The 14,015-nt window shown below is 40.1% G+C and overlaps 2 protein-coding genes across 5 annotated transcripts in view; one reads left to right on the top strand and one right to left on the bottom strand.

The window, feature by feature from the left end:
• Positions 1 to 6,021, bottom strand: part of FAM227A (family with sequence similarity 227 member A) — a 38,288-nt gene extending 32,267 nt beyond the window's left edge. For 2 of the 4 annotated variants that reach the window (XM_061639139.1, XM_061639136.1), the window contains exons 1-2: positions 5,424 to 5,513; positions 367 to 504 (exon numbers count right to left, since the gene is read on the bottom strand). In XM_061639139.1, coding sequence (XP_061495123.1) covers positions 367 to 487 — 121 coding nt within the window. In that variant the 5' untranslated portion in view covers positions 488 to 504; positions 5,424 to 5,513. Of the gene's footprint in view, positions 1 to 366; positions 505 to 5,423; positions 5,514 to 5,901 lie in introns of those variants that run through there. The other 2 variants (XM_061639137.1, XM_061639140.1) reach the window with 2 other exon arrangements.
• Positions 5,798 to 12,739, top strand: CBY1 (chibby 1, beta catenin antagonist). Its single transcript, XM_061639143.1, has 5 exons — positions 5,798 to 6,091; positions 7,416 to 7,534; positions 9,111 to 9,216; positions 10,188 to 10,303; positions 11,189 to 12,739. The coding sequence occupies exons 2-5, from the start codon at positions 7,457 to 7,459 to the stop codon at positions 11,267 to 11,269; spliced, it is 381 nt and encodes a 126-aa protein (XP_061495127.1). The 5' UTR covers positions 5,798 to 6,091; positions 7,416 to 7,456; the 3' UTR covers positions 11,270 to 12,739.
• Positions 12,740 to 14,015: the final 1,276 nt, after the last annotated feature.

A 14,015-nucleotide genomic window follows, 5' to 3' on the forward strand; every position in this document is an offset into this window, starting at 1 on the left:
TCATCTGACAGCCAGATATAGCTCACATGCTGCTAGTTGTCCACTACAAATGTGTAGGTTGTGCTATATCCAACCCAAGTGGTAGTATTTCCTTATCTCACACAACAATCTTGTAAGTTGATTGCAATTATATTAACCTTTTTAATGACAAAGTATCTAGGCTGGGGGATGGCGAATTCACTCAAGATCTCCATAAACTTATTATGCCATCACCTCTTAAAACAAATTGTGGCTGGAGACGCACCAAGTAAGTATTTAGGCAACACTTTTTAAAAATTTGTCTGAATTAAAAGGAAAATTGAAATATGTAATACAAGCCGTATCTTTATTTAAGCATGTACAGTTTACTATAGGAACAAAGGATACGCCGTGGTTTGTCATCTAATTTGCAACTTATGGTGGCACTTTTCTTTTCTTGGGTTGCTGGTGGCAATATCAAGAATCCCTTTAAAGGGCTCACAAATGATTCAGTAGTTACAAACTCCATCTTGAAATAACCAAACCCTAACAAAAATACAAAGAAAGGAGACAACATATTTCCATTAAAAAAGCATTTTCATACAATCTTTCTCACTATGCTGTTCCCAAAGCACAATCACTCTTAGACTAACTTTTCCGATTATTGGCTTGAGCTGATTTGAACTAGAGTGCTGTTTTATGATCCCTCAGGTGGAGGCGGACAGATCCTGGCAACCTGCAGATTACTGGTGGAAGAATGTTTTTAACTGTGTTTTTAGAATGTTTTAAACTGCTTTTAGAATGTTTCAACTGTGCTTTAGAATGTTAAGAATGTTTTTAATTGTAATTGTATTTAAAATGCTTTAATAATTGTTTTGCTGTAAAATGCTTCTCCCCCTTGTTAAATTGTTTGGTTTTTATGTTTGCCTGGGATCCTTTAATAATAAACAGAAAGGATTACTTTGTAAAGAAAAGACAACACTTCTCTCCCTCCTCCCCATATAGCTTACTGAGAGGAAGAAAAGGTCCTATGAGAAAAATTCTCCTAATTTGTCTTCCTTAAATTTGTAGTAATTATGGCTGCCAACAAAGAGGCAGCAATCTGGAATTCTAGAAGTTGTTTAAGTATCCCCAGAAGAAATGCCAAACCCCACATCCCAGATCTTAATTGAACTCCTTTGTACAGTAGGATGGCAGAGGATTTTAAACAGCTTTTCAGAATTTTGTCTCTTGTTCTGTTACACCATTAACTTTCTTGCTACTGTTCCTTTTTTTTCTTTCAAACTATGAGAAAAGACACTTAAAATTATATACCTTTAATTATCATTTTAAAATATCATAAACATATATTTTAGCATTGAGGCTGCAGTCCTATGCACACTTTCTTCTAAGTAAAAATAAGTTCTAATCAAGCTGCAAGTGCCATGGGGCTTAGAGAGTCTTACTTCTAAGGAAACTAGCTCAGGGCTGCATTGCACAGCTGCAATCTTTACACAATCAGTCAACTTTATTTCCAAGAAAACCAGTTCAAGACTGGAGCGTTATGCAAACTCATGTGTGGCCTGATCCTATGCATGTTTATTCTGAGGTAAAATGGATTGGGATACAGTGGGGGAGAGACATGTTTTTGTATCAGTGTGCAGAGGTGGTTAGAAAAAAGGCAAGTTCCATGCTAAGGAAAAATAAAACTGAAATATCCTAAAGATTTTATACATAAACTAATACTACAGCTATGTACAGTATACAACTCTAATTGTCTTATCTCAGAAAGGATGTTGTAGAGCTGGAAAAGGTACAAAAAGGATTACCAAAAAAACCAAGGGATTGGAGCACCTTCCCTATAAGGAAAGTTATGATTATTTCATAACTTAGCAATGGAAAGCGGTTTCCAAAAATATTAACAGAAGAGCTGTCCACAAGGCATGCAGGCTGTTGCTGCACTGTTCAGTGTTAATTAATCTGGTGACCAAACTGGAAGAAAATTCCTACAAAAGGAGACCAGCAAATGAACAATAGTCTGTGTATTATGTCTTCCTTGTTTGGAAAGCTTATGGAGAGGATCATGGGCACTAACCTGGCTGGAAGATGTCGACTCCATGAGTGGTTATTGGATTCTCCAGTCCTATAAGATCTGAGCATGCTTCTGTTCCCAAAGGCCTTTGGACCATAAGCCAGACCAAGGGCCCATCCATACCTAACCTCAAAATCCACATTTTCTATATTTGGTTGATGGCCTCAAGATCCATACCATGTCCTGACTTCCGGGAAGGGTGACTTCGCTTGTGCCTGCTTTTGGGACGGGCTCCCGCCTCAAAAGAAGCTTATTCAGATATAAATCAGTCAGAACATTTTTTTTTTTTGACTGATGAAATTTCTCCCGGGCAGGGAGAAACGTAGAGATCAACCTCAAAAGCCTGTTTTTGTTGGGAGGACTGGATTTCATTAATTTATGAGATAAGGTCCAGCCAACAATGCCGGACGGACTTCTGAACAAGCTCTATCTGTATAAGCGATACGTTTATCTTTTCTTTAAAGAGAGAACGGACTAACAGGCAAGCACCCTTCTTTCTATTATTTTTTTTACTTGGTTTAAATTGTTGCAACAAAAGGAGATTTGTCAGATTGATCGGCTTTGGAAAACTTCTGGGTGAGCTATAACTCTTCTCTGTTATTCACGAAATTAACAGCTTATCTCTGTTTCTGTCGCAAAAAGCTGTCCTGGAAGTGCATTCTAAAGATAATAAACAGAAGAGGGATTTCTATTCCTGATTTCTATTCCGAGGAATATTATATTGTCTGGGACTATTCTCTTTTTGGTCTATTTTATTTTGACGAATCTGCTTCTTCACGACGCCACTAACTGTTTTGATGCTGGGAACTAAATTTGTTTTGCATTCTTGAACATAGAGAGATAAGGCAGGTTGCTCTGTTTATACTGTGATGTCATCAAGCCTGGAATATTAACCCAATTGTTGCTGAAATAAGAAGTGGTTCTTCTTTATTTTTGTTTTGCTTTGTTTTCGTGGTTTTAAAAATGGCAATCAAGAAAGTGGCTGAGAATCTGGAAGTAACTATGTTTCAGAAAATAATGGATGAGATTGAGATAACGAAACAAACCCTGCGACAGGGTAGTAAGGAGCTGAAAATTGAACTGAGCAAAATGACGCAGGAGCTTAAAGAAATAGGGGATCCTGTGAGAGAGGAGAATGAGATCAGAGATGAGAAAAGAAAAAATAAAGGGAAGATACAAGCCCTGGAGATTGGAACAAATGTGGAATTGGAAAAAGATCTGGAGTTTATGGATTTTAGAAATAAAATCTACTGTTTGGAATTTAACGTTATCTCTGAAGAAATTAATGAAGATATTAGAGATAAAGTTATCAATGGCTTGGATAATCTTCTGGACTGGAATGATGTGATGGAGCTTGATATAGAGAAAATCTATGGAATTAACTGCAGCCATGTGACAATGGAAAAACTCTTAAGAGATGAGCCAGTGCATTTTGTAAAAAAGAAGAACACAGATATGACTTTACAACAGTATTTCAGCAACTTATTCAGAATGGATGGCAAGAAAATATTTGGGATAGAGGAAATTCCCATCAGACTCTTATTATATGACTATGGCTACAACAGCAAGATTATTATGGAATACTGATAATGGAAGATTGGACACTGAAATTACTGGACTTAACAGGACTATTGAAGATGGAAGATGGAACTAATAGGGATAATGGAATAATGGCTATTGAAATTATTGGACCTAACAGATTCTGATGAGATGGATTAATCGAAATGTTTATTTGGACTATGGTTATGACAATAAGATTATTATAATTATTAACGAGATGGATTAATTGACATGTTTATTTGGAGAAAAATTGATAGATATATTTCTTAAAGAATTGAAACCTCTCTTTGACTTTTTGTGGAAAGAATAAAGTAATGTTTATGAGATTTGATGATTAATTAAGATAACTACTGGAGGAAAGTGATTTTATAATATGATTTAAGAGACAGGATTGTTATATATTGTAGACCTATAACTGATTTGATATGTGACAAATGGGAAGTCAACATTTTATTTTTTTTTGTTTAATCATTTTTGTTTTGTTTTGTTTTTTGCCTTTGAATGTTTTATGATTTTGTTTTCTATGTTTTATGAAAATTTGAATAAAAATTATTGTAAAAAAAAAAAAAGATCCATACCATGTCCTGTTTGTGGTTGGATTTATTTGTTAAACCCTGATTTTCAAGCATCCATACATTTCTGTTGTTTTTTTTTTTTTTGGTCTAATTTGCTTTTACATTCTATCATGCCCCTAAGTCCACCCCTTTACTGGTCCATAACGGTAGTTTGCTTTTTGCACGCTTTTCTGAAAGAGCGCAAAAACATTTTTTTTATTAACATGCACGCGCAGATTTGTGTATAAACAGAAATTCCTTCAACTGCAAAAGGCGAGAATTATTATTTATTATAATAACAAATGGTATTGAAACATTTTTAAATAAAATACCCTTGTCTAGGGTGTTACATATAACATAGTATATACTACTTAAAATTTACTAATACAGAGGTGCATTCCATGTTTTCAATGACTTGTTCGCATAATATCACAAAATAGCTTTTATGTGGAAATATTATTTATTAAACATTCAATTTTATGTTTGATCACAAAATACTTTTTCTTTTTAAAGCAATGCAATACAGCTATGGAAGGCAGACGGAGGAAGTACACCAGTTCAGTACCGGAAGCAGGAATGACCTGTAAGAAAGGAGGAGGATGGACAGAAGGTGGGACCTACCCCTGTGAGCCGCCCATAATGCAAAAAGGCAGGGCAAGACGTCCTCACTACAGGAGGTTAATAATCGGGACAGAAATAATAATCAGTTTATAGCAGAGTATGGGAAGTGCAGATTTTTTTTAGAGAAAGTCTTTAATGTCAGGGAACGTCATATGGACGCCGGTGAATTAATGGATACGCAAGGGGGTTAGATTGCAGATTAGAAAGAGGTATGGATGGGCCCCAAGTGGAAAGGTATTAAATATGTCTGTTATTTCTAAATAGGCAGCCTACAGTCATTCAACATTTGAAATACAACCAATATAATGTGGAGATGCATCGATTATGATCCAGGATTCTTATGAATAAAGTTTAGAGTAACATATAAAATAAAAATATAACTGCAACAACCAATAGATGTCTGTTGTTGTTACATCCCACTAAATTCAATAGGACATATTTCCAGGTAAATGGGCACAAGATTGCAGAAAAAGAAGCCTGATGATGAGCGACCCGCTAGAGGTCTGTTAAATGTAAATTTACTCTGGAAAGTTGCATTCTGCTTCGCAGAGACAGAGGCGCTTATGAGCAACGGGGAGATAACATGGGTTGTGGAACCCTAATCAGTGGCCTCAGTCTATGGTCGCCCTATAAGGGTCAGCATCAGAAGCGTTACTTGCCCCGCTGATGTCAACGCTCAAATCACGCCGGGACGCTCTCTGCTATCCTCATCCGGAGTACACCAAGTTATCCTCTAACTGGGCGTCCTTCTGTCACCGTGGCAACTACTCGGAGCAAACCATTTATTTCTTCGATATTTAAACATCTCTCAGAGCATTAGCTGCTGGCTATGATTGGCTAAAATCTACGTGTGGTGGCGAGTGATTTAAACACGAACTCTGTCACTTGGGAACAACATTACTAAAGTAATAAAAAAATCTGGACCAAAACTCTCTTCTCCCCCCACATTTTAAACAATTGTACGCTCCTACCTCCCAGGCTTCCCTTCGCTCCTCCCTTCATGGCGGTTTGGGGTACAACCATTACAAGTCAAGAGAAGGGGTTCATTCTCTGATATCTGGTTATAAACTCATAAACTTTCTCCAAATATAAGCTATTTTATCAATTTTGAGCTCTTAGAAAACGGTATCATGGTACCTATTTAGTATAAAATACGTATGTATCGATTGTCTCTTTCTCAGTCTTGTAGAATTCTCTGTTCCTTTCCTGAGGTGGTACTGTCCGCTGCGCCCGGTAACTCACGCGTTCCTCAGCGACCGCAAGTCGCAGAGTTCGAAAAAGTGCGTCTGCGCAGATTAGTGTCCGAGGATATAACGGGGGTATCGAGGTGCGTTGTGTGAATGAGGGGTTTGGGATGGGAGGTGTTCGGGATTAGCCACTTGGCTGATTTAGGAAGGCAACTAGTCCGGCTCTTCCTCGCTGACTTGTTCACTGTGCGTTAACTTGATCCACCGTCATCCCAAGCAGTGGGTTCAGAATATCAGGTTCCCACCATAACAAGTCAGGATTTTGTTTGGTGCAGAAGGCACTCATTGGGGTCCTGGCATTTGAGGTGTAGCTAAGATTGCCACCTACCAGCCCGAGAGATTGTTAAAATTAAAAAAGCTGCATTTCAGGCAGAAATTCAACCGGCATAACTTTCCCTAATACGGAGATGCAGTGATGAGTTGCACCTCTTGAAAATCTGCATATTGTACCTCTGGTGAAAGTGGTGTGTGTGTAAGAGGTGTGGGATGAATATCAGTGTTCTATCTGGAAAGTGAAGCATTTATACACTCATCATACCTAGTGGATTTTAGCTATTTTAGGCATAGCCTGGAAGTGTTCTCTCACATAAGATCTTTACATATCTTTTTTAAGATTTAAGATATTGTGCTTGATCATGCTCATTATGCAGGTAAATTCCACGCCTGATTTGTGAAGCAGAAGATACAACAGTTGATTTGATTGTTTGATCTTGGTTCTGAGATCATTTTGAGGAAGGAATTATGTAGATTAGTGCTAAAGTCCATGCCACCTGTGGAGATCATGTTAATGTTCTGCCCCCCCCCCAATTTTTTGTGGTGGGAATAAAGGAAGGGTTACAAATGGATGACAATATTGTGTGGACCCCTGCTCCCAAAATATCAGTGAATGGGGCATGGCATTTCCACACTAAACACTTAGTACGTTTAAAAATATATATTACTTGCTTTTAAAACCAATGTTAGAGAGGGGGAGCTGAAAATGTTTTGTTTGTTCTCCAAATCCATAAGAACTAGAAATTTGATTCTGAAAAATGAGTTGCCAACTTAATGATTTTGATGACACTAGAGAGACAGTGTGGCGTAGTGGTTAGAGTGTTGGAGTACGACCTGGATTCGAATCCCCACACAGCCATGAAGCTCACTGGGTGACCTTGGGCTAGTCACTGCCTCTCAGCCTCAGAGTAAGGCAATGGTAAACCACCTCTGAATACCGCTTACCATGAAAACCCTATTCATGGGGTCACCATAAGTCAGGATCGACTTGAAGGCAGTCCATTTCCATGTAGGCCAAACAGCACTAACTCTCAGGATACATATTGTTAAGCTCCTACTGTTGTGCTAATTGAACAGTGATGGGGATATGAGGTGATGATATTTGCTTCTTTTACTTCCCCCTTATTTCAGGTAACCAGAGCAAGGGTGACAAGCTTTTAGGTGAAGAAGCCATGCCACTTTTTGGAAACACATTTAGTCCAAAGAAAACCCCACCCAGGAAATCAGCCTCACTTTCCAACTTGCACTCGGTGAGTTCTGGTATCTAGAACAGGATTCTGGGATCTAATTCTAAAAACAACAAAAAAGAGTATTGGGTCCCAAGCTGCAGCAAGTCACAAAATGTTGGCTTGGAAGGATGAAGCAAGTCACAAAATGGCTGTTCAGAGAGGTGGAGCCAGTCACAAGTATTTGCTGCATGTCTGATGTATCATAGAGTGTAGTATGTTGCCTATACAAGTCCACGGTTACTATAGATCATGGGTTATATCCAAGTTATACTCTGAGTAGACCCACTGAAATTAATGACTTAAGTTAGTAATATCTATTAACTTCAGTGGGTCTATTCTGAGTAGGACTAGCATTGGATACAAACAATCCCAAGGATTCTAATATCAAATTCAAACATGCATCAGCTGCACAAATACTTGGTTGCAGGCAACCAATTAATACTCCTATTTTATAAGTGAGGACCAACACCTAGGCAGAGAAAGAATAACACATATATTTCTTATTCGAAGGAAAAAGGTGATGCTATAATTCTTCCCCTTTCAGATCCTTACTCTGATTTTTTCTGAGTGGAAAGCCTGACTCATAATTATAAGCCTTTGTATTGTTACCTATTCTTTAATTTTTAAGGATTCCTGTTGAAGCTTCCTTAGAAAACACACCATACATCTTTGTTACACTGCCTGTCTATCCCCCCTGTACTACTCTCATAAGCCATTGCCTAGCATTGGTTGCCACCAATATTGTTGAGTAGCTTTCAAGGCTTACCTGCAGAAGGAAAAGGCACAAGCAAGAGGTGAGAGCCACAGCCTGTACCTTCCTGATTTTATCCTCGCAACAACCCATTAAGGTAGGTTAGGCTGAGAGACAGTGACTGGTCCAAGATTACCCAGTGAGCTTCATGGCCGAGTGGGGATTTGAACTCTGGTTTCCCAGGTCCTGGTCCAATATAGTATAAATACAATATAATATAGTAATATAATTTAAACGTGTGATAATTATGAGAAACTTCTTACTAGTAACAGCATATATTTACATATTTTTGCATAATTCATTCTAATGGTCACTGGGAAAATCAAAAAGTTATACAGATCATTGGAGTGTGACATGACTATAGAAAAGCTACAGAGCCCACTGCTTTGCAGGCATCATCAAACATTGTCTATAAGCTTTCAATTCTGTTTTCATAGAAATAAGAACTAAAAACTTGCTTTTACAAAAAAAGGTTCAGGTGTTGAATTCTATATCCAATAACAAATTTTACACTTTTTCTGCCCTTATGTGATTCCTGATCTAGAAGTTAGGCTTAGCATGATTCAGTGTGCTGGGGGTATCAGTGCTGGGATGGTGGTGCTTGATCTCTTTGTATCTGTTTAGAGCATTTAGCAAGTTTTAAGTATTCAAGAAGCAGTATGTTTTCTGAGAAGTGTGAAATCATATTTGTTGGTAGGTTGATTAAATTAGCTGCTCAAGAATGATTTTTTTACTCTCTGGAATTATTGATTTTGACATATTCTGAACAAGTGTTTATAACATTCAGAAAATGAAAGGAAGTTAGAGAGAATGACAATGAAATATTAAATCTGCTTGCCTCTTTAGCTGGACAGATCGACCAGGGAGATTGAGCTAGGCCTGGATTATGGCACTCCTGTCATGACTCTTACTGGACAGAGCCTGAAGTTTGATAACGGCCAGTGGATAACAGGTGAGAGAGAACATTAACATTGTTGGCCATAATGCACAAGGAGTCCTTGCCAGGGTCTTAACAGCCCTGCCCAGTTCCTCAGAGGATGCAGCCCTAGTCTAACAATATCCCCATGCCAGCTGACTCAGTATCCTGATTCAGCTTGGGGAAGTGGGCTTACCCCATATGTCTGTGTCCAGAACCTTCGCAAATGGGTGTGTATTCATGGAGGTTGAGGGGCTTCCCCCTCAGCCCCTTCCCAGATGTGCCCTCACAGGTAGTGGCAGTACTGATGTTAGTTCTGGTGTCTGGGCTTGTGTCAGGACAGAGTGGCATTAGTATTTTAATTTGGGTCTGCCTAGGTGCTGCCACTAGCTTGGGGGGTATCCTGTTTCACCACTGGTCATTCATTGTCACAAAGCTACTGACACTCATTCTTCCTGGGTCAGACATTTCATATGGTTTCTTAACATACACCAAGATGTCTGCACATTGGCAGAGCTGCCAGAGGGCCACAGTTGTGTAGAATGATAGAATAGTAGAGTTGGAAGGGGCCTATAATGCCAAAGAGCCTAACCCCCTGCTCAGTGCAAGAATCCAATTTAAAGCATACCTGACAGGTGTTGGAGATTCCACCACCTCCCTAGGTAGTTGGTTCCATTGTTTTATTGCTCTAACAGTTAGGAAGTTTTTCCTGATGTTCAGCTGAAATCTGGCTTCCTATAACTCGAGCCCGTTATTTCACGTCCTGCACTCTGGCATGATTGAGAAGAGATCCTGACCCTCCTCTGTGCGACAACTTTTCAAGTCCTTGAAGAGCGCTATCATATCTCCTCCGAGTCTTCTTTGCTCAAGGTTAAACATGCCCATTTCTTTCAGTCTCTCCTCATAGGGCTTTGTTTCCAGTCCCCTGATCATCCTTGTTGTGTAGTTTCTGGTGCTTCTCTGGAAGTGCAGGGTGATTCTAGCGCCAGCCTCTTTCTCTCATCTAGAATCGTTAGGGGACACTCTGGACTCCAGGGAGGTAAAGCGCCTTCGTAAACGGAACCAGCAGCTGGAGGAAGAGAACAATCTCCTACAGCTGAAAGTGGACCTTTTGTTGGATATGGTGAGAATGGGGTGAATCACCACTTTCCATTGAGAAGTCTTTAAAATCTGCATTATTTTGTCTTCCTAATACAAAACTGGGAATATATGAGTGGCGAGATGGAGATCACATAGCGGGCTCATGTCTCATGGGATTCAAACCAGGGTCCAAAATAGTAGATCTCAGCTTACTTGCTGAGCCCCTGAAATGCTTAGATCACCACCCACTCTCCTAAACATCACTCAAAATTATGGTTTCATTCCATGGTGCTTTGGAGAAATTCTACCTGTAAGTTGGCTGGGTCACATTGATTGGTGAGTGATCCCAATATGTCCTCCTGAACAAGTACAGCAATGACTTTCAGATTGGATCCTGAGAGTCCTGGGTTCCTTTATGACAGGTGTGAGGAACTTTTGGCCTTTCAGCTTCCATCAACCCCAGCAACTGTGGCCATTGGCCAGGGATAATAGGAGTTGTAGTTCAGCAACATCTGGAGGGCCAAAGGTTCCCCATATCTGCTTTATGAGAAGATAGGGGTGGTAGCATGGCTGCCCAGAAAAGAGCTTTTCCAATATTATTGATTCCCCCTGGAATATACCAATATATAAGGAATCTTAAATGCAGTTGAATGGATGCTTTTAGTGAATGAAGTGACAGCTAGGCCCAACAGGCCTGGCCAGTGTTGGGCATTAAACTGAGAATGTGCCCCAGAACAAGTCCCAGAATCATTTGTGATAGATACAAGTTAATGGTAGAAAACCTGATGTTGAAGGAATTCCTTCAGGATGTGAAGTTTGAAATCCACCTGTTGAGAGAGAAACAAACCAAATATTTAAGTGTTATCAGCAGTAAAACAACATGGGAAAATGAATTTATTTCATTGCCATTTCTACTTTCTGTTTGTAGCTCTCTGAGGCAGCTGCAGAGTCTCACCTCATGGAGAAAGAGCTGGAGGCACTGAAAAATTATAGCCAAAGAAGGAAGTGAATGGGAAAGAGGGCACAAAGAGGTGGAGAGGAAAGAGCAAGAGGATATGGTCAAAAGCATCCACTATGCAGTGTATGAAGCCACACCTACCTTGGAAGACTTTGCTCTTCTGCCCTCAAATTTTATTGTATCCCTACAGGATATGTTAGCCGAGACCCCACATGAGAAACACTAATAAGGCTCTGCAGTGCTGTCAGGAAGCAGCTATCCGACTTTTTTTTCTTCCTCATGGAACTTCTGTCCAAGTGCTCTTTAACATTCTGCAACACACATTTAATCTATCCAGTAGCAGGCAGAGTGGTGTGTAGATGATACGCATCTCTTCCCACTCAACCAAGAAGATGGCAGCAGAAGTTCTTGGGGAAGGGAGAGGAAACGGAAAAGGGGGCAACTGCCTCCAGCATACACCTCCTATCTGTCTCTCACCCCGTTTAAAAACTGCTTTTCAATCTTGTATATCTTTGGGACGTGGGTTTGTGTGGAGGAATAAAGTCCTGAACTTGAGTTCTTGCAAGTGAGCTGACAGAGACAGTATTAGGGATAGACAGCACCCTAGGCCCTTACCTATATGTGAGTCTGCATTGTCTGTTAGTGAAGGAAACCTTTGGTACCTGAGTTGATGGTAAACAATCTGGAAATACACATTACAGTCAGCTTACAGTCCTTCTGAATATCAGTGGCATATACTCTAAAGCTAACACAGCAGGAATGGGGGACCTTTTCAACCTGGTGGGCCAGATCCTTAGCCCACCCACTTGTCAGTCACCTGAGGTGACCCACTTTTCCTTTGCAGCACAGCTTGACTTCCCAGCCAATGCAAGTGGTGCTTGAAGTCACTGTTGACTGGTGCTGATTTCAAACACGGTTTTTGTCAAGGATTGGCTCCACTCGGGAGCTCTGAGTGGCACCAAATTTCGAAGGCCCCAAACAGAAACCCTAAAATTGGGAGTGCATTTTATGACTCCTGATTGTTCCTTGCTGCCACATCTTTATCTGTCCTACACTGATGTCATATATGTGGGGCAGGTGGGCTTGACTTGGAAAATAGCCTCATAGGCCTAATTAAGACCACGGGCTGGAGGTTGCTGCCCACTGCAGTATAGCGATGTAGCTGGAAAACATGAGACCTCTGTCCAATAAGTCCTTTTATCTTCTGACCTACACTAGCCAAGGGCTGTATTACCTTACTGGTATGGTCAGATTCCACACTGAACAGCTGATTCTCTTTCATTTTTATTCCTCTTCACAATTACATCTCTTCATGATACTTCACAGTTCTATAACAGTTCGTTATTTCTATGTGCATTATATCTTCACCCTTGCCTTGGCAAAAAAAAATAAAAATCAGGTAATTCTTTTCCCTTTCATGTATTTATTTTATACAGCCACCAGTTGCATTTCAGACCATTATAAGTTAAATGTGGATTTGCCCTATAAGTCTATTTTTATACTTTAAAAATAAAGTAATTACAGTGTTTCTGTTGCTTCAGCGTTGGTTTGTATATTTGTGGGTAGTCGTGTTATTTCTGAGTTTGGGAAAAGTCGCCCTCCTCAAGATTAATTCTGCAGAAAAGTAATCATCCTATGAAATCCTAAAGAATGCAAATTACATTTTTAGGATATTTACCCTTGGGAAGGGCAAGATCCCTAATGCTGTTTATTCTTTATTCACCCTCTGGAATGTGATGTTCTCTATGTGTGAATGAGAGAAGGACCTGCTTTCCTGGTGGGAGAGTTTTCCTTCCTCAATAACTGCTGCTTCGTCTGGGAGCATCAGATTGTTAGTGTTTTGTGTTTTTTTAAATAAAGGCGGGACGAGAGTGGTGGTAGTGAAATGCTCCCTGCTGGCTGCCCCCTGATATGACACCATCAAATCACCTCATGGTGAGGTTGGGAGCACTGTCTGGTTTCAAAAAACAAGAACATGAGAAGAGCCCTGCTGGATCAGGCCAGTGACCCATCTAGTCCAGCATCCTTTTCTCACAGCGGCCACCCAGATGCCCATGGGAAGCCTGCAAGCAGGACCTGACAAAAGTCCTGATAAAAGACAAAAGCAGAACAGACAAGCACAAATATTTACAGATGGCCAAACAAATAACCATTTGCCAAAGCCTGTGGCTGTTTTCTTGGATGCGAGATAAGCAACCTGATTTGGAAATTTAGCTCTCTTTCTGCTGTACATGTATCATGAGGTCAATCACCATTTCAATGTCACTTCCAGATCTGTAAATAAATAATATTTCATAGGATTGTTGTGAGAGGGAGAGCACAAATATAAACATACAAAATGCACATACAGGGAGACTACAGATGTCAGCCAGTTTGGTGGGCAGAGTGCTGGATGGGGCCTGGAGAGACAACAGTTCAAATTCCTACTGAGCCACACTGCTCACTGGGTGACCGTTGGGTCAGTTACTTATCTCCCTCAAGTCTAATGCCACAGAGGTTTTGTGAGGATAAAATTGGAGTTATGCCTGCTGACCTGAGCTCTTTGGAAGAAGGATGTGATATAAGTGTCATAAAATAATAACTCTATTTGCAGATTGAGGGGGTGCATGCCAACAGCAGTGGAGCCACTGAGGGGGGAAAGGGGGACAATTTGCAGTAGTACAACAATTAAAAATAAAAGATCAAAACCGAAGAGGTAAATAAAACAAAACAAAACCTACTCCCCAAGAAAGACTGGGCGCTTTTAGTAACCACGGGATACTGAGTGCCATTGGAAAATAAAAGCGGGGGAGGGAGG

This window comes from Rhineura floridana, chromosome 8 (assembly GCF_030035675.1).
Source record: "Rhineura floridana isolate rRhiFlo1 chromosome 8, rRhiFlo1.hap2, whole genome shotgun sequence".
In the NCBI taxonomy this organism is placed as follows: domain Eukaryota; kingdom Metazoa; phylum Chordata; class Lepidosauria; order Squamata; family Rhineuridae; genus Rhineura; species Rhineura floridana.